Source organism: Centruroides sculpturatus, unplaced genomic scaffold (genome assembly GCF_000671375.1).
Source record: "Centruroides sculpturatus isolate CEXI.00-Female unplaced genomic scaffold, Cexi_2.0 scaffold77, whole genome shotgun sequence".
Lineage (NCBI taxonomy): Eukaryota > Metazoa > Arthropoda > Arachnida > Scorpiones > Buthidae > Centruroides > Centruroides sculpturatus.
The window spans coordinates 201,916-223,857 of NW_019384320.1; the positions used below are offsets into that span (position 1 = coordinate 201,916).

Here is a 21,942-nt window from a genome sequence, read left to right on the forward strand (position 1 = left end):
TGTATAGAATATTGCATAATGTTGTTCTATAAATATGAATGTATATTTAGTGCTAAATAATGTTTCTGTATGAGTCAATATACATTAAGTAAGCAAATTTGGTTGAATTATTTGAATTTTCTTGGGTAAAATTTAATTAAAATGAACAGTTATCTACATTTATCGTTATTGTTTTAAAATTATTTAAGTTTATATGTGAATTTATTTAAGTTATATGTGAAAAAAAAAATTATTTTAAGTTTTTAGTTATTGATTTAAAATTTTTTACTGTTAAATTATTTCTATAGTTAATTTTAGTTAAACAGGCAATAATGTTATATATTTTAATCTTGATAATAGTTTTTAGCATTTATTTATGTAAAGTTTTTGCAATAAATATAATTTTTTTTTTCTTTTACAGGCTCCATGACTGAAATAATTTATAGAAGAAATGTATTTATCCAATATGTTTCAAAGGTTGTGAATCAAAGCTTTACACACTTGAACCATGATGAATGGAGAAGGACCAAGTGTGCCTATCACAACCCTTGCTGGAATTCAGAGTTTGACAGATTTATTGTTAGAATTACCTTTGCCTACTCCATTACCAGGATCAACTGGAAGTCGGAGTCTTTTGAGTCACTTAAGAGATTCAGATGAAGCAAGACAACTGCTAAACAGTGCTCATGAATCATTCCTTGTCCCACCTTTGATAGAAGCTCTAAGCAGAACAACTACAGATAATGTAGAAGTTAAAGATGGATATTATGGTGGTGCTTCCCATGGTGGTCAGACATCTCAATTGCTTCAGTTTTTGCTCAGTAGAAGTCCAAATATTTTTAAAGGAGTTATTTCAACAGCGCCTAATATCACTGCCGAGCATCATCCTAGTACATCGCAATGGATACAGAGACAGTGTACAGCAAGTTCACTCCATCCCCAACAACAACCATTTGCTTCTGTTACAATTCCTTCTTGTCCTCCTCATCCAAATTCTCCACAGTTTGCAACTCAAGGATACCAGATGGACCAATCACAAGGCAATCGACATATTCATAATAAACAAATCTCAGTATCACAACAACCCAAAACACCTCTTGGTAATTATCCTCAATATGTTCCCACTGTGGCATCAAATGATAAATACTTGGGACAGCAGCATGCATCAATAGTTCACAATGCTGTTTCTCAAGGTCCAACGCCATCTCCTCATACACCTACGAGTTTACAAGAAAATCAACAATTTTATGAATCAACAATAGTGAATAAATACAATACATCACCTGCATCTGCATCTCACACTTTCAGTAATGGTAACTGTGGAGAAAATACAGCCATATTGTCTCCTGCAAAACTAACTGATAGGACAGAAAATCATTTGCCTGAAAATCAACAGACTATTACAAATACTGATCTTGTGTACTCTAGTTTTGTAGGAACACGATCAACATCTAAATTGACTTGTTCATCCACAGCTACAACGCAACAAATACATACATCCCAAGGTGTTATTTCACCTACACATCAAGCAAATAATAAAAGTTTTGAGCAGCACTTGCCTAGCACATCATCAGTTACATTTGAAACTAGTAGTAATTCATCATTACAATCTCCTTCACAAAAATCTCTGATAAATAATAAAGAAAGAGATTCTAATGATTCTACTTGTAATATTTCTGATTTATTATGTGATAATAGAAGTAAGGATAACATGCTTGTAAATGATGAGAATCAATTAAATCAAGAAGAACTGAGGAAAAGTGCAACTACAGGAAGAAGAAAATCTTCTGAACCAGTTGTTATTCTTGATAAGTTAAGCATTGAAGATCAAGTTCTAGCACAAAAAAGTGTAAAGGAATTCACAAAGAAAGTAGTTGGTGTAGAAGAAACTCGAAAATCTCCAAAATCAAAGAATTGTGAATCTTCGGCCAAGGAATGTTCAAGGCGGAAATCATCCTCTGAAGATGTGGAATCTGAAAAATTAGAAAAAGGTTTTCTGTCACCCAAGAAAAAGAGTAAAGAAAATCTTAGTTCCTCAAAAGATTTTGTTCAGCATAAAGATAAAACTGTTAAAAAACAATGTGATACTACTAGTTTTGATGTTGATTACAAACAAAAACCATCAGAAAGTACTTCAACCTCCTTGGGTGAGAGAGTGAAGAAAAGAAGACGATCAAGCCAACTTGCAAATTATGCTGAATCTCCTGTTGCAGAGGTTGCTAGTGATCCATCTTCAGATGAAACACCTATATCAAACATTAAAATGAAGAAAACAAAGATTAAAAAGATCAAAAAAGAGAAAATTGAACAACTATCAACAGAAGATTTAATGGATACAAATACTTATCAGCATTTTTCTAGGACTGTTGAAGCAATTTTTGATTCAATGGAAGAATTAGATTTTTCTGCAGATATTGATGAAGATTCTGAATGTCCAGCTGAAGCATTAATTCCCTTATTTCAACTACAAGAACTGTGTAATGAAGCTGCAAAATTAAAAATGTTACAAGCTATGAACCAATTTCCTCCAGAACGATTAGTTAGACTTTTAAGTATATTGGAAAGAAATGTTTTAGATGGAGCTAAAATTCTTCCTATACAAAGTACAGATGAACGAGATGAAGAAGAAGCAAAACTTTGGTTAGAACTTACTATGGAGAGAGTGATGAGGAGTGCAGATTCTTCACTAACTGCTCTCTATATTATGACTTCACCCAATATGCCAGAAAAAGTGTTTTTAGAAGATGTTATAGAAAGAATTGTTTTGTTTCTTAAATTTCAGCTTCAAAATACTGTATATCCTGTATTTGATCCAGCATACCGAATTGATCCTAAATCAAAAGATGGTTATGTTGGAAATATTAAACAAAAGCGAGCACATGCACATAAGGTTAAAGAAAAATCAATAATTCAGTTATATAACAAACTGCATGAAGCGGTTGGTTTACTTGCTGAACTTCTTGAAGTTCAAACACTAACAGATACCATAATTCTACAAGTATCAACTCTTGGTGTTGGCCCATTTTTTGTTGAAGGTGTAAATGAATTACAATTAAATGTTTTGAGATTGGTAACAACTGTATTTGCAAAATATGACAAACATAGACAACTTATACTTGAAGATATTTTAGCTTCAATTGCTAGACTTCCTACAAGTAAACGGAGTTTAAGAAATTACAGATTAAATTCTGAAGAACATATACAAATGCTTACAGCCCTTGTTCTTCAACTGATTCATAGTGTGGTTAGATTACCTGAACCAGAAAATAATATGAAACAAAATCCTTATTTAATTAATGATGATGATGACAGAGGTATGGATGTAAAAGATATGCCAACTATGGATAAAGATGTAATGATAATTACTTCTTATGAAGCAGCAGTTAGAACAGCAATCAATTTTCTTTCGGTCTTTTTGAAGAAGTGTGGAACAAAAAATGAAGAAATGGATTATCGCCCATTATTTGAGAACTTTGTTCAAGATCTTTTGAGCACAGTCAATAAACCAGAGTGGCCAGCTTCTGAATTACTTTTAAGTCTTTTAGGCAGATTATTGGTTCAGAACTTTAGCAACAAATCTCTTGATATGACTCTTAGAGTTGCATCTCTTGATTATCTTGGTGTTGTTGCTGCTCGATTAAGAAAAGATGCTGTTTCGAGTCAACTGAGAAAAGAAACTATTAATGAAGTCATTAAACAGATTTTAGGTGAAACTGCAGATAGTGACATTTTACAGTGCAAAAGTAAAAAGTCTAAACATAAGCAAAAATCACTCAAAAAAGATGATACTCAAATACTTCAAAAAGTTTTGCTTCGATATCTTGATGCAAACGTTCACAGTGATCCCGCATTACAGTTTGCTAGAAAATTTTATATAGCACAATGGTATCGTGATGCTGCAGCAGAAATTAGATCAGATAAGATGAATAAAGAAAAAACTGATGAAAACGAGCAACAAGTGCAACCTAATAATTCTAAGCCAATCAAAGGGGTCAAATTGTCTCGGCATAAACGAAGATCTTCTCAGGTCAATTGTGAAGTTGATGTTGATGAAGAAGAAAATGAAACAGAGAAAGATGATGCAAAACTTGAAATTGAAGGTGAAGAAAGTAATATTAAATTGCTTGCCTTAGCTGAAGAGAGGAAGAGATTTCTTCTTTCTGTGATTAAACTTGAACATTTAAAACAATCATATATAAACCAAATTAAACATATTGATTATAATACAGCAGAATTAATTTCAAGCTTTCTTGCATCAAAGAGGCCATTTTCACAAAGTTTTGATATTTATTTATCTCAAATTTTAAGAGTCCTTAATGAAACAGCTGTTGCTGTACGTACTAAAGCAATGAAATGTTTAACTTTGGTTGTAGAGGCTGATCCTAGTATTTTGGCAAGACCTGATATGCAAAGAGGTGTTCATGGTAGATTGTTAGATCAGTCAACAAGTGTTCGAGAAGCAGCTGTAGATTTGGTAGGCAAATTCATTCTGATCCGTCCAGAGCTTACCAGTCAGTATTATGAAATGCTAACTGATAGAATTTTAGATACAGGTGTAAGTGTTAGAAAACGGGTGATCAAGATACTCAAAGATGTATGTTTAGAACAACCAGATTTTCCAAAAATTCCAGAAATTTGTGTAAAAATAATACGGAGAGTGAATGATGAAGATGGAATTAAAAAGTTAGTAGGAGAAGTCTTTCAAAGTATGTGGTTCACTCCTGCTTCTGACAGAGAACCTAAAAGGATTCTTCAAAAAGTAAAAAATATTACACATGTAGTAGCTGCTTGTAAAGATACTGGATTAGAATGGTTCGAACAGTTGCTTACAAATTTATTAAAAAATAAAGATGACAGTAGTTACAAAGGAGTAATAAAGTCTTGCACACAAATTGTCGATTGCTTAGTTGAAAATGTTCTTCAATTAGAAGAATCTACACAAGAAATAGAAGGTTCTGGAGCCAGCCAAAATTTAGTTGCTTGTTTAACAACATTGTATCTATTTTGCAAAATCCACCCATATTTAGTTGTTCCCCATGTTAATACCATCCAACCATATCTAAGTATGACATGTAATAAACAAGCAGATTATCATGTCTTGTTAAATGTTGCCAAAACATTAGAACTTATTGTGCCATTGATTGAACATCCCAGTGAATCATTTTTGGCACAAATTGAAGAAGATATGGTAAAACTTATTCTTAGACATGGAATGTTTATACTACCTAGTTGCGTTAGTTGTTTAGGAGCGGTAGTAAATAGAGTAACCCATAATTATCAACTTGTTTGTGATTGTTTTCAAAAATTCTTTGTTGTTTTACTTGGTTTTAAAAAGGAGCATGAGAATAATCCTAATAATCCATTGTTGATTGAACAACGACCTAAATTATTAAGATCATTATTTACTGTGGGTCTTTTCTGCAGACATTTTGATTTCACATCTGTTGAACCAGTCAGTGAAATTAGTGGACAAGAACCATTAAAAAATAGAGTATTTGAAGTAATTTTATACTTTACTAAACATGAATGTGAAGACATACGTCATAAAGCTCTTACAGGACTTGGATTCATGATGATAAGGCACTATGAATTTATGCTCGGAAAAGAAGTAAAAGAACTTTATTACTATCTGTTGTGTGATTCAGAAGTATCAGCTGGACTAAAATGTCAAGTTTTAAAGAATCTTTCAGTTTATTTATTAGAAGAAGAAGCTAGAATGATACAGAAAGATGCTGAATGGAGTAAAGTTTCAAAATCTGAAGATTTAAAAGAAATGGGGGATGTTTCATCTGGAATGGCTAGCACTGTTATTCAAGTCTACTTAAAACAGATATTAGAATCAGTGTTGCATACATCAGTGAATGTAAGAAGAATTGCATTACAAGTTATACATCTTATTTTAGGCCAAGGATTGGTCCATCCAGTGCAAATAGTTCCCTATCTGATCTGCATGGGATCTGATGATGATCAAATTTTGAGAACAAAGGCAGATCAGCTTTTGCAAGAAATTGAAAAGAAATATCCAGGATTTGTTCAAATGAAGGCTCTATCAGGTGTTCGAATGTCATACAAAATGCAACAACTAATTCATAGTGATAGTGTTGAGCTTATTCGAGGCTTTCGTAGTGTCGACAATACTGTAAGCAGAAATGGATTTTTATATTCCGTTATAAGAGGAACTCGACAAAATCGAAGAGCTTTTGTGCTTTCACTTTTAAAATTATTTGATGAACAAGCAAGGACTCCATTATCAGAATTATTGTACATTGGAGATAATATTGTTTATTTTCCTTTCCAAGTACAGGATGAACCTCTATTTATCATACATCAGATCGATGTTATGTTATCGGTATCGGGTTCAAATCTCCTTCAATCTTTCAGAGAAGCTTTAATTCCTGTAAATATAAATTCTGGAAATAATCCTGCAGAGGAAGATGATGATGACGATGATTTTGATTCTTTGTATCAACGTCTTCCAGGAAATACATCTGTTTTACAAGAATGCATGAGTGCTTCACAAGCTTGTCTTTTATTGTTATTTATAAAACAAACTTTAAAAGAAATGTATGGATTTACTGACAATAAAATACAACAGTATTCACCAAATGAATCTGTTAAAGTATATGAAAAAGCTATGAATCGTAAAGTAGGAGTGAAATTTAAACCCATATCTGTGATTAATTTTGTGAAAGGTGAAGATCATACAGGTATGTTGGATGAAGCAGGTAAAAGGAAACTAATACAACAGTATCTAAATTTCAAACAATTGATGTTAACAATTGATCCAGCAGATGATGATGACGATGAACAAACTAATCGCAGATCATCTGCTAATGCATCAAAGTTATTAGTGTCAGTTTTACATGCAGACGATGAGGAAGATAACTCAGTTGTTAATACAGTTTCTTTTCGAACTCCTGATAAAGGATCATCAAGAAATCGATCACCTGGCAGTAGTCGCCATTCGAGGTCCAAAATAAGTCGGAGTAGTGTCACAAAAGAAAAGAAGAAGAAAGAAAAATTTCGGAAGAAACGAAAGAGAATTATTGACTCTGATAACTCTGGTGATGACACAGATAGTGATCCTGATTACATGGAAGTTACGTGAAAATGCATCTGTGGTGCTTGAATAGTGAGTGACCAACTCTTCCCTCCATGGACAAGGATGGCATCAAACTGAGTGTTGATGCCAGGTTCCAACACGCATGCCGATTCCTGGCACGTAACTTATGGACTGTATCAGCCTTGAAGCCAAGACAAGTACTGTCATAAAATGTAATGACTTATGTAAGCTTTTATTTCTGAGACTTTTATGTCACTTGAATTTTAAAGCCTACATTTTGAATAACCATCAAGTAGAAGGTGTGGGTATGAAAAAAATGTTGATGTAATTTATTTATTGATGCCTCATTTATGATAATACAACATATAAGAAAAGTGTTCTCCAGGGTCTTTAAGAGTGGTGTGATGATTGTATGTATAGTCCATTGAATAGTAGGGCAGCATTTGTTTTCAGCAGAATATATACATAGCCTGTCATGCAACATTCTCATTTAATCCCTTTTGTATGTAAAAGAAGCCCTCCTGATATACTGTTGTTTGCATTGTACAAATCTTCTCTGCCCAATAACAGGAGAAACCTCCAGCCCAGAAAAATATTCTTTACATGCATCATAAAAATCCATCTCAGTGTCTGCTGTATGCCAGTCAATCATAATTCACCCTTGTTTTGTACTCTACAGATTTGGTATATGGATTTTCCATATACAGTCCCAGAATTTGGCCATGTAAAACTACTTGGCTTTCAAGAATAAAGGTTAACATTGTAATCTGTTTACCTGATGGTCTGTACTTTTATTTTCCCTATTTTCATTTAAAATTTCTGTCCATAATTTATTTCACAATGGGATGTACAAATTTTGATTATTTTAATGTTAAAAAATTGTATAACCCAGTTAGAGTAGATATTTTGAGATTTGAATTTATTTTCATTATTTAATAATTCACAGCATGAAAGTTATCTGTTTTTTAAATTATATAATTTGAGATTCATAAAAATTTGTAGAATATAAAATTCATTATTTGTTTTTATTATCTTAATATAAAATTTTCTTGTTTATTTCATTTTTACTAATTTTTTCCCCAATTTGTTTTTATTGTTTTAATTTAAACGGTTAATACATTTTTCTCATATTGGTAGCATTCAATATTCAAAAACTCTGAATATTAATTTAACTGTGTGAAAAAGTATTGCATCACCCAATTAGTGAATGTCTTGCTCTCAAAATGTATATTCAAAATGTTTATTTCTTTAAAATATTTATAATTTATATAGATTTTGTAAATATAAATAAATAAATATATATATATAAATATATACATACAGTATATAAATATTATTATTTTCAATATTTCATATAGAAAAATTAAGTTTATTAATCTTTTATATCATTTTTTAAAAATCTTATTAATTTGTAATTTTATTTTTATACTATTAAAATTAATTGACCCTTCTAAAAAGTTTTATTTTCAATAAGTGCATATATGTAGTCGTCTCTGAGATGGATTATTTCTAATAGAAAAGTTTTAAAAATAAAGCAAATCATCTTTAAATTTCTAATGTAATAACATGTATAATAATGATCCTAAAAAATGAAAATAATAGTAAATTTGTATTATTTAAATGAAGTGTACATGTCAGGCATTGTAAAAACAAAAATATATTCACCCAGTGCCTTCCACTCGCCAGTTAAATAATGCCCAGTCCATGTGAAATCTGTAAGTAGGAAAAAAAAATTAAAAGAATGAAAACCAGATGATCATCTTACATGGAGATTATGGCATTGTGATTGTAAAGGTAAAAGATCAAATAATAATAAATAATAATAATAACAGATAAACACAATACAAAATGATTATAACTTCAAGCATTCTTGAAGTTTGTTTGTCATAGAAATAGGTGAATATAATTTCTGCTATAATTCAAACTAGTAGAAATTATTTTCACCTAAAATTAGTATGTCTGTTTTTAACATTTTATATTTAAGTAATGTTTGATGATATCTGTGACTTTCTTTACAAAGAATTATTGTAAAACTAGAGCCGAAAAATTACATACATATTGTACAATGTTAAAATAAAAGTTAATTTTGTGGCTTGTAATCAGATAAAAATTTAATAAACAATTTACATGATATATTTCGTGTAATTTCATATCCAGTATTTGATGGTGATGCAAAATTTTTTTACATGGTTTTTGTTAATCGATGTTTTTGTTATTGTATTTAAAAATTATTTTAATTAGTATACATTATCTGATACTAAAATATAAATTTTCATTAATAATAAATTAGAAATTTTGTTTTTATTTGAAAAGTTCCATGTGCAATAAATGTAGTATCACGAAATCAAACAGAATATTTAGTTACAGTTTAATTTATGCATTTGATATTTCCATAGAAAAAGAAAGAAACAAATCAGATAATTCATTTATCTATATATCATATATATATATAATATATATATATTATATGAAAGAAACAAATGTTTATCATGCATTATTTGAATATGATTGTTTCAAAAAAAAGAAGAAGAAAAAACTATTTACTGTAATTAGTGTTTACATTTAATTTTAATATTAGATAATTTATCATAAGAATTTTTATTTTAATTTATTATTAGAATTTCCTACAAAATGTTTTTTTTATAACTTTTTCTTTGAACAAATTGTTTACTGTATTATACTTTTATCTAATAAAAGAAATGTTAAAGTAAAGAATGATGCATGATTTAAGAAATTAGATTTCTTCTAATGAAATATAAAGTATATATAGATATATTTATATATATATATTTATTTGTTTATTGTATTTCTACAAGTTTTATGAATTTAATTTTATTTTTTGACAGAAAAAGAAAAAATTATAAAAACAGATGAATAGGAAATACTTATAACTGAAATATTTACTGCATGTTTGTTTAAATAAAATTCTGTTCAACAGAATGAAAATTAACTATATTCTGCTTTAAAATTTATTTATTTATTAAAATAATTTTATTAAAGTTGCATAAATATACACAAAAATTTAACTTTTCAGTAACACGTTTTTATTATTATTGTTACAACTGAAAAGAGTAATTCATGGTATTACAAATCAAAATTTCATTTACTAGACAATCTTTGCATCACACTTTTTTCTTTGGGCTGCGTATGCAAATTCTGCAGCTTAATTTACTTTATTCCATCCTAGTACTTTCAGATGTCTTCAATAATGCATCCCTTATTCATTCACGTAGAAATTTTAGGTAATTTAGCTTTAAGCATTTAGTTTTCCTTTGATATGGTTCTAAGAAAAGCAAAATTCTACTTCCAATAACGAAAAGTATCCCCATTTTAGACATCATAAGAAAAGCACAAAGTATTATTCATACCACATGTGAAGTTTTATAATAATAAAATGTTCTAATTTGATTAAACTTTTTAGTTTATCGCTAATAATTTACTGTTAAAAAGTATGAAATTTTGTAGTGTAGATTCCAGTCACATAGTGAGTCATTTGAAAGGTGATGAAACATTGTCTTTTATTTTTGTAATTCTACAGGTCCTGTTCGATTTCTGGTGTTCAGTGCAAGTTTCTGTACAAGACTAGTTTACATTTTTCATACAGTATTTTACGGGCTCGATCAGATAATTCGTGTTTTTCGCTTTCCACTCCCTTTCGTAAACGGCTGCTTTGAGAATTGCCAAAAATATCCTCCATTGGCTTAATTTCCGGCATGTTTGCAAGGTTGTTACAGGTAATGCAGTGCAGTTTTGGCGTAGTGGAAACTTTCTCGATCTGGCCAGAAGATATACAAGGTATTCTGTTTGAGAAAGTTCTGTCGGACGTAAGGAATCGTGCGACGTATTACACATTCATTTAAATATCGTTGGAAATTGATATCAAAACTTGATTTTATGATTAAGATTTGACGGTTCATTTGCAATTCAAAGCTAAACTTCGCTCTCAAATTTCTTTGATTCGCCGTCCAAACTGAATAACTTTTCACGGAACTTTCGCAATAATCTCTCACACTTTGCCTTTGCCAGTGATATTTGAGTGTCAGTTCTATTCGGAATTACCTGCTGGTTTAGATATTTGTGTTTTTGTTTTCAAAGCCTCATAGAGCCAAGCAAGTAAAATTTTCAATTTCGAGGCTATAGATCGATATGAAATCTTGTCACTTTTCAAAGATGCTCTTCAGTCCTATCAATTTTCATTAGAATTTTCGCTTTTATACCAGACTTCTTTCTTTTCTGTGGTAATTCATCCACGAAACGTTGCAGATTACAATAAGCTATATACTTCTAATGCTTTATTTATTTAATGTATAAAATTCCATACTCTTATGGGTACAACATCTTTAGTTGCCGTTTTGAAAGAAGCAGAAAAAGACGAGAATGTTCTACAGCATTCTGTGTCAGTGGCGTAGCGTGGGTGTCAGCCGCCCGAGGCGGAGGAAAATTTCGCCCCCCCTTATTTAGGTATTAATTTAAAAGACTAAAATTTAGTTTTGTCACAGAAGCAATAAAAAAACTCTGTGCTAGTGCAGCAACCTGTTTACAATAGCTCTATTGGATAGTGGTGGTGTATATGAATACGAATGAATCGTACAAGCAAAAAAAAATCAACAGGTTGCGCAGGATATCCTACGATGAAATTACTAGTTCACCCGGACGGTGAGCCGATTCCCGGACTGTCCGGACAATAGCACTATCGTAAGCGCGACACAAATATAGATTAGAATAGTTCAAATTTTTATAAGGTATTATTATTATTTATTGTGAAATTTTGCCGCCCCCACTACGCTACGCCACTGAAAGCAACTTTTTATTTTCATAATCATACTATAGTAAAACCTTGGTTTAGAGGACATTCGGACGAGATGTCCGTTATAGTCGAAAATTAGTTACATAATACGAAATTGCTTTTCCAAATGCGTTGGTCAGGTGTTCACGACACGCCAAAATTAGGAAATCTCCACGTGGCCAGCCCATGTGGAATTTCCCGTTTGTAACACTTATGGGCAGTCTCCCATAGAAAATTCTCCCGAAAGTCATCCTCTCGGCAGATCGCCCATGTGTCGCGTTGCCGTATACAAACAAACCAGTCGATATGAAATATACGAAATTCAAACAATACGTTGAAATTTTTATACATAGAAAAATTGTAATTACAAGTAATTTAGGAATAAAATCATTCTGGCGTGTGGAAAATTTTAAATTGCCAAATAAACGCTACNATAAAATATTTATAAAATTAATAATAATATAAATTTTCAGAAATTAAGAAAAGTTTTTTAAAGATATTGTTTTTGAACCCAGGAAATGTTTAGCATAACTATTTAAAAGATTAAATTTTTATCACTTATCAATACTTTGCATTGCTATAAGCATGATATTGTGATCTTTTGTAGTACTTTTTCAATACATCAATCTACAAACAATATATACTAGTACACTTCAGTGTTGTAGCAATCACCCAGAATTACTTACATCAAAATAGTTTATGTGTTCTGTACAAATAATAAGTCTTCTACCATGCTGTTTTATTACAATTATTTTTCATCCACTGATTGTATCTACTATGTTGTTATTCATAAATGTACTTTAAATGCTTTTGTTGATTATTTCTAATTATTTTATAGCATAATTTGTATAGAATATTGCATAATGTTGTTCTATAAATATGAATGTATATTTAGTGCTAAATAATGTTTCTGTATGAGTCAATATACATTAAGTAAGCAAATTTGGTTGAATTATTTGAATTTTCTTGGGTAAAATTTAATTAAAATGAACAGTTATCTACATTTATCGTTATTGTTTTAAAATTATTTAAGTTTATATGTGAATTTATTTAAGTTATATGTGAAAAAAAAAAATTATTTTAAGTTTTTAGTTATTGATTTAAAATTTTTTACTGTTAAATTATTTCTATAGTTAATTTTAGTTAAACAGGCAATAATGTTATATATTTTAATCTTGATAATAGTTTTTAGCATTTATTTATGTAAAGTTTTTGCAATAAATATAATTTTTTTTTTCTTTTACAGGCTCCATGACTGAAATAATTTATAGAAGAAATGTATTTATCCAATATGTTTCAAAGGTTGTGAATCAAAGCTTTACACACTTGAACCATGATGAATGGAGAAGGACCAAGTGTGCCTATCACAACCCTTGCTGGAATTCAGAGTTTGACAGATTTATTGTTAGAATTACCTTTGCCTACTCCATTACCAGGATCAACTGGAAGTCGGAGTCTTTTGAGTCACTTAAGAGATTCAGATGAAGCAAGACAACTGCTAAACAGTGCTCATGAATCATTCCTTGTCCCACCTTTGATAGAAGCTCTAAGCAGAACAACTACAGATAATGTAGAAGTTAAAGATGGATATTATGGTGGTGCTTCCCATGGTGGTCAGACATCTCAATTGCTTCAGTTTTTGCTCAGTAGAAGTCCAAATATTTTTAAAGGAGTTATTTCAACAGCGCCTAATATCACTGCCGAGCATCATCCTAGTACATCGCAATGGATACAGAGACAGTGTACAGCAAGTTCACTCCATCCCCAACAACAACCATTTGCTTCTGTTACAATTCCTTCTTGTCCTCCTCATCCAAATTCTCCACAGTTTGCAACTCAAGGATACCAGATGGACCAATCACAAGGCAATCGACATATTCATAATAAACAAATCTCAGTATCACAACAACCCAAAACACCTCTTGGTAATTATCCTCAATATGTTCCCACTGTGGCATCAAATGATAAATACTTGGGACAGCAGCATGCATCAATAGTTCACAATGCTGTTTCTCAAGGTCCAACGCCATCTCCTCATACACCTACGAGTTTACAAGAAAATCAACAATTTTATGAATCAACAATAGTGAATAAATACAATACATCACCTGCATCTGCATCTCACACTTTCAGTAATGGTAACTGTGGAGAAAATACAGCCATATTGTCTCCTGCAAAACTAACTGATAGGACAGAAAATCATTTGCCTGAAAATCAACAGACTATTACAAATACTGATCTTGTGTACTCTAGTTTTGTAGGAACACGATCAACATCTAAATTGACTTGTTCATCCACAGCTACAACGCAACAAATACATACATCCCAAGGTGTTATTTCACCTACACATCAAGCAAATAATAAAAGTTTTGAGCAGCACTTGCCTAGCACATCATCAGTTACATTTGAAACTAGTAGTAATTCATCATTACAATCTCCTTCACAAAAATCTCTGATAAATAATAAAGAAAGAGATTCTAATGATTCTACTTGTAATATTTCTGATTTATTATGTGATAATAGAAGTAAGGATAACATGCTTGTAAATGATGAGAATCAATTAAATCAAGAAGAACTGAGGAAAAGTGCAACTACAGGAAGAAGAAAATCTTCTGAACCAGTTGTTATTCTTGATAAGTTAAGCATTGAAGATCAAGTTCTAGCACAAAAAAGTGTAAAGGAATTCACAAAGAAAGTAGTTGGTGTAGAAGAAACTCGAAAATCTCCAAAATCAAAGAATTGTGAATCTTCGGCCAAGGAATGTTCAAGGCGGAAATCATCCTCTGAAGATGTGGAATCTGAAAAATTAGAAAAAGGTTTTCTGTCACCCAAGAAAAAGAGTAAAGAAAATCTTAGTTCCTCAAAAGATTTTGTTCAGCATAAAGATAAAACTGTTAAAAAACAATGTGATACTACTAGTTTTGATGTTGATTACAAACAAAAACCATCAGAAAGTACTTCAACCTCCTTGGGTGAGAGAGTGAAGAAAAGAAGACGATCAAGCCAACTTGCAAATTATGCTGAATCTCCTGTTGCAGAGGTTGCTAGTGATCCATCTTCAGATGAAACACCTATATCAAACATTAAAATGAAGAAAACAAAGATTAAAAAGATCAAAAAAGAGAAAATTGAACAACTATCAACAGAAGATTTAATGGATACAAATACTTATCAGCATTTTTCTAGGACTGTTGAAGCAATTTTTGATTCAATGGAAGAATTAGATTTTTCTGCAGATATTGATGAAGATTCTGAATGTCCAGCTGAAGCATTAATTCCCTTATTTCAACTACAAGAACTGTGTAATGAAGCTGCAAAATTAAAAATGTTACAAGCTATGAACCAATTTCCTCCAGAACGATTAGTTAGACTTTTAAGTATATTGGAAAGAAATGTTTTAGATGGAGCTAAAATTCTTCCTATACAAAGTACAGATGAACGAGATGAAGAAGAAGCAAAACTTTGGTTAGAACTTACTATGGAGAGAGTGATGAGGAGTGCAGATTCTTCACTAACTGCTCTCTATATTATGACTTCACCCAATATGCCAGAAAAAGTGTTTTTAGAAGATGTTATAGAAAGAATTGTTTTGTTTCTTAAATTTCAGCTTCAAAATACTGTATATCCTGTATTTGATCCAGCATACCGAATTGATCCTAAATCAAAAGATGGTTATGTTGGAAATATTAAACAAAAGCGAGCACATGCACATAAGGTTAAAGAAAAATCAATAATTCAGTTATATAACAAACTGCATGAAGCGGTTGGTTTACTTGCTGAACTTCTTGAAGTTCAAACACTAACAGATACCATAATTCTACAAGTATCAACTCTTGGTGTTGGCCCATTTTTTGTTGAAGGTGTAAATGAATTACAATTAAATGTTTTGAGATTGGTAACAACTGTATTTGCAAAATATGACAAACATAGACAACTTATACTTGAAGATATTTTAGCTTCAATTGCTAGACTTCCTACAAGTAAACGGAGTTTAAGAAATTACAGATTAAATTCTGAAGAACATATACAAATGCTTACAGCCCTTGTTCTTCAACTGATTCATAGTGTGGTTAGATTACCTGAACCAGAAAATAATATGAAACAAAATCCTTATTTAATTAATGATGATGATGACAGAGGTATGGATGTAAAAGATATGCCAACTATGGATAAAGATGTAATGATAATTACTTCTTATGAAGCAGCAGTTAGAACAGCAATCAATTTTCTTTCGGTCTTTTTGAAGAAGTGTGGAACAAAAAATGAAGAAATGGATTATCGCCCATTATTTGAGAACTTTGTTCAAGATCTTTTGAGCACAGTCAATAAACCAGAGTGGCCAGCTTCTGAATTACTTTTAAGTCTTTTAGGCAGATTATTGGTTCAGAACTTTAGCAACAAATCTCTTGATATGACTCTTAGAGTTGCATCTCTTGATTATCTTGGTGTTGTTGCTGCTCGATTAAGAAAAGATGCTGTTTCGAGTCAACTGAGAAAAGAAACTATTAATGAAGTCATTAAACAGATTTTAGGTGAAACTGCAGATAGTGACATTTTACAGTGCAAAAGTAAAAAGTCTAAACATAAGCAAAAATCACTCAAAAAAGATGATACTCAAATACTTCAAAAAGTTTTGCTTCGATATCTTGATGCAAACGTTCACAGTGATCCCGCATTACAGTTTGCTAGAAAATTTTATATAGCACAATGGTATCGTGATGCTGCAGCAGAAATTAGATCAGATAAGATGAATAAAGAAAAAACTGATGAAAACGAGCAACAAGTGCAACCTAATAATTCTAAGCCAATCAAAGGGGTCAAATTGTCTCGGCATAAACGAAGATCTTCTCAGGTCAATTGTGAAGTTGATGTTGATGAAGAAGAAAATGAAACAGAGAAAGATGATGCAAAACTTGAAATTGAAGGTGAAGAAAGTAATATTAAATTGCTTGCCTTAGCTGAAGAGAGGAAGAGATTTCTTCTTTCTGTGATTAAACTTGAACATTTAAAACAATCATATATAAACCAAATTAAACATATTGATTATAATACAGCAGAATTAATTTCAAGCTTTCTTGCATCAAAGAGGCCATTTTCACAAAGTTTTGATATTTATTTATCTCAAATTTTAAGAGTCCTTAATGAAACAGCTGTTGCTGTACGTACTAAAGCAATGAAATGTTTAACTTTGGTTGTAGAGGCTGATCCTAGTATTTTGGCAAGACCTGATATGCAAAGAGGTGTTCATGGTAGATTGTTAGATCAGTCAACAAGTGTTCGAGAAGCAGCTGTAGATTTGGTAGGCAAATTCATTCTGATCCGTCCAGAGCTTACCAGTCAGTATTATGAAATGCTAACTGATAGAATTTTAGATACAGGTGTAAGTGTTAGAAAACGGGTGATCAAGATACTCAAAGATGTATGTTTAGAACAACCAGATTTTCCAAAAATTCCAGAAATTTGTGTAAAAATAATACGGAGAGTGAATGATGAAGATGGAATTAAAAAGTTAGTAGGAGAAGTCTTTCAAAGTATGTGGTTCACTCCTGCTTCTGACAGAGAACCTAAAAGGATTCTTCAAAAAGTAAAAAATATTACACATGTAGTAGCTGCTTGTAAAGATACTGGATTAGAATGGTTCGAACAGTTGCTTACAAATTTATTAAAAAATAAAGATGACAGTAGTTACAAAGGAGTAATAAAGTCTTGCACACAAATTGTCGATTGCTTAGTTGAAAATGTTCTTCAATTAGAAGAATCTACACAAGAAATAGAAGGTTCTGGAGCCAGCCAAAATTTAGTTGCTTGTTTAACAACATTGTATCTATTTTGCAAAATCCACCCATATTTAGTTGTTCCCCATGTTAATACCATCCAACCATATCTAAGTATGACATGTAATAAACAAGCAGATTATCATGTCTTGTTAAATGTTGCCAAAACATTAGAACTTATTGTGCCATTGATTGAACATCCCAGTGAATCATTTTTGGCACAAATTGAAGAAGATATGGTAAAACTTATTCTTAGACATGGAATGTTTATACTACCTAGTTGCGTTAGTTGTTTAGGAGCGGTAGTAAATAGAGTAACCCATAATTATCAACTTGTTTGTGATTGTTTTCAAAAATTCTTTGTTGTTTTACTTGGTTTTAAAAAGGAGCATGAGAATAATCCTAATAATCCATTGTTGATTGAACAACGACCTAAATTATTAAGATCATTATTTACTGTGGGTCTTTTCTGCAGACATTTTGATTTCACATCTGTTGAACCAGTCAGTGAAATTAGTGGACAAGAACCATTAAAAAATAGAGTATTTGAAGTAATTTTATACTTTACTAAACATGAATGTGAAGACATACGTCATAAAGCTCTTACAGGACTTGGATTCATGATGATAAGGCACTATGAATTTATGCTCGGAAAAGAAGTAAAAGAACTTTATTACTATCTGTTGTGTGATTCAGAAGTATCAGCTGGACTAAAATGTCAAGTTTTAAAGAATCTTTCAGTTTATTTATTAGAAGAAGAAGCTAGAATGATACAGAAAGATGCTGAATGGAGTAAAGTTTCAAAATCTGAAGATTTAAAAGAAATGGGGGATGTTTCATCTGGAATGGCTAGCACTGTTATTCAAGTCTACTTAAAACAGATATTAGAATCAGTGTTGCATACATCAGTGAATGTAAGAAGAATTGCATTACAAGTTATACATCTTATTTTAGGCCAAGGATTGGTCCATCCAGTGCAAATAGTTCCCTATCTGATCTGCATGGGATCTGATGATGATCAAATTTTGAGAACAAAGGCAGATCAGCTTTTGCAAGAAATTGAAAAGAAATATCCAGGATTTGTTCAAATGAAGGCTCTATCAGGTGTTCGAATGTCATACAAAATGCAACAACTAATTCATAGTGATAGTGTTGAGCTTATTCGAGGCTTTCGTAGTGTCGACAATACTGTAAGCAGAAATGGATTTTTATATTCCGTTATAAGAGGAACTCGACAAAATCGAAGAGCTTTTGTGCTTTCACTTTTAAAATTATTTGATGAACAAGCAAGGACTCCATTATCAGAATTATTGTACATTGGAGATAATATTGTTTATTTTCCTTTCCAAGTACAGGATGAACCTCTATTTATCATACATCAGATCGATGTTATGTTATCGGTATCGGGTTCAAATCTCCTTCAATCTTTCAGAGAAGCTTTAATTCCTGTAAATATAAATTCTGGAAATAATCCTGCAGAGGAAGATGATGATGACGATGATTTTGATTCTTTGTATCAACGTCTTCCAGGAAATACATCTGTTTTACAAGAATGCATGAGTGCTTCACAAGCTTGTCTTTTATTGTTATTTATAAAACAAACTTTAAAAGAAATGTATGGATTTACTGACAATAAAATACAACAGTATTCACCAAATGAATCTGTTAAAGTATATGAAAAAGCTATGAATCGTAAAGTAGGAGTGAAATTTAAACCCATATCTGTGATTAATTTTGTGAAAGGTGAAGATCATACAGGTATGTTGGATGAAGCAGGTAAAAGGAAACTAATACAACAGTATCTAAATTTCAAACAATTGATGTTAACAATTGATCCAGCAGATGATGATGACGATGAACAAACTAATCGCAGATCATCTGCTAATGCATCAAAGTTATTAGTGTCAGTTTTACATGCAGACGATGAGGAAGATAACTCAGTTGTTAATACAGTTTCTTTTCGAACTCCTGATAAAGGATCATCAAGAAATCGATCACCTGGCAGTAGTCGCCATTCGAGGTCCAAAATAAGTCGGAGTAGTGTCACAAAAGAAAAGAAGAAGAAAGAAAAATTTCGGAAGAAACGAAAGAGAATTATTGACTCTGATAACTCTGGTGATGACACAGATAGTGATCCTGATTACATGGAAGTTACGTGAAAATGCATCTGTGGTGCTTGAATAGTGAGTGACCAACTCTTCCCTCCATGGACAAGGATGGCATCAAACTGAGTGTTGATGCCAGGTTCCAACACGCATGCCGATTCCTGGCACGTAACTTATGGACTGTATCAGCCTTGAAGCCAAGACAAGTACTGTCATAAAATGTAATGACTTATGTAAGCTTTTATTTCTGAGACTTTTATGTCACTTGAATTTTAAAGCCTACATTTTGAATAACCATCAAGTAGAAGGTGTGGGTATGAAAAAAATGTTGATGTAATTTATTTATTGATGCCTCATTTATGATAATACAACATATAAGAAAAGTGTTCTCCAGGGTCTTTAAGAGTGGTGTGATGATTGTATGTATAGTCCATTGAATAGTAGGGCAGCATTTGTTTTCAGCAGAATATATACATAGCCTGTCATGCAACATTCTCATTTAATCCCTTTTGTATGTAAAAGAAGCCCTCCTGATATACTGTTGTTTGCATTGTACAAATCTTCTCTGCCCAATAACAGGAGAAACCTCCAGCCCAGAAAAATATTCTTTACATGCATCATAAAAATCCATCTCAGTGTCTGCTGTATGCCAGTCAATCATAATTCACCCTTGTTTTGTACTCTACAGATTTGGTATATGGATTTTCCATATACAGTCCCAGAATTTGGCCATGTAAAACTACTTGGCTTTCAAGAATAAAGGTTAACATTGTAATCTGTTTACCTGATGGTCTGTACTTTTATTTTCCCTATTTTCATTTAAAATTTCTGTCCATAATTTATTTCACAATGGGATGTACAAATTTTGATTATTTTAATGTTAAAAAATTGTATAACCCAGTTAGAGTAGATATTTTGAGATTTGAATTTATTTTCATTATTTAATAATTCACAGCATGAAAGTTATCTGTTTTTTAAATTATATAATTTGAGATTCATAAAAATTTGTAGAATATAAAATTCATTATTTGTTTTTATTATCTTAATATAAAATTTTCTTGTTTATTTCATTTTTACTAATTTTTTCCCCAATTTGTTTTTATTGTTTTAATTTAAACGGTTAATACATTTTTCTCATATTGGTAGCATTCAATATTCAAAAACTCTGAATATTAATTTAACTGTGTGAAAAAGTATTGCATCACCCAATTAGTGAATGTCTTGCTCTCAAAATGTATATTCAAAATGTTTATTTCTTTAAAATATTTATAATTTATATAGATTTTGTAAATATAAATAAATAAATATATATATATAAATATATACATACAGTATATAAATATTATTATTTTCAATATTTCATATAGAAAAATTAAGTTTATTAATCTTTTATATCATTTTTTAAAAATCTTATTAATTTGTAATTTTATTTTTATACTATTAAAATTAATTGACCCTTCTAAAAAGTTTTATTTTCAATAAGTGCATATATGTAGTCGTCTCTGAGATGGATTATTTCTAATAGAAAAGTTTTAAAAATAAAGCAAATCATCTTTAAATTTCTAATGTAATAACATGTATAATAATGATCCTAAAAAATGAAAATAATAGTAAATTTGTATTATTTAAATGAAGTGTACATGTCAGGCATTGTAAAAACAAAAATATATTCACCCAGTGCCTTCCACTCGCCAGTTAAATAATGCCCAGTCCATGTGAAATCTGTAAGTAGGAAAAAAAAATTAAAAGAATGAAAACCAGATGATCATCTTACATGGAGATTATGGCATTGTGATTGTAAAGGTAAAAGATCAAATAATAATAAATAATAATAATAACAGATAAACACAATACAAAATGATTATAACTTCAAGCATTCTTGAAGTTTGTTTGTCATAGAAATAGGTGAATATAATTTCTGCTATAATTCAAACTAGTAGAAATTATTTTCACCTAAAATTAGTATGTCTGTTTTTAACATTTTATATTTAAGTAATGTTTGATGATATCTGTGACTTTCTTTACAAAGAATTATTGTAAAACTAGAGCCGAAAAATTACATACATATTGTACAATGTTAAAATAAAAGTTAATTTTGTGGCTTGTAATCAGATAAAAATTTAATAAACAATTTACATGATATATTTCGTGTAATTTCATATCCAGTATTTGATGGTGATGCAAAATTTTTTTACATGGTTTTTGTTAATCGATGTTTTTNGGGGGCGAAATTTT

General features: G+C 30.8%; 2 protein-coding genes across 2 annotated transcripts; both read left to right on the forward strand.

Moving 5' to 3' along the window:
• Window positions 1–404: 404 nt before the first annotated feature.
• LOC111625098 (nipped-B-like protein) lies at window positions 405–8,022 on the forward strand. Its single transcript, XM_023368134.1, has one exon. The coding sequence runs from the start codon at window positions 488–490 to the stop codon at window positions 7,085–7,087; it is 6,600 nt and encodes a 2,199-aa protein (XP_023223902.1). The 5' UTR covers window positions 405–487; the 3' UTR covers window positions 7,088–8,022.
• A 5,056-nt stretch (window positions 8,023–13,078) lies between these two features.
• Window positions 13,079–20,696, forward strand: LOC111625108 (nipped-B-like protein). The gene has a single exon (XM_023368146.1). The coding sequence runs from the start codon at window positions 13,162–13,164 to the stop codon at window positions 19,759–19,761; it is 6,600 nt and encodes a 2,199-aa protein (XP_023223914.1). The 5' UTR covers window positions 13,079–13,161; the 3' UTR covers window positions 19,762–20,696.
• The last annotated feature ends 1,246 nt before the right edge of the window (window positions 20,697–21,942 follow it).

Bases quoted from the DNA above. Each gene is read 5' to 3' on its own strand.
- LOC111625108 (XM_023368146.1), top strand. From the start codon at position 13,162: ATGATGAATGGAGAAGGACCAAGTGTGCCTATCACAACCCTTGCTGGA.
- LOC111625098 (XM_023368134.1), top strand. From the start codon at position 488: ATGATGAATGGAGAAGGACCAAGTGTGCCTATCACAACCCTTGCTGGA.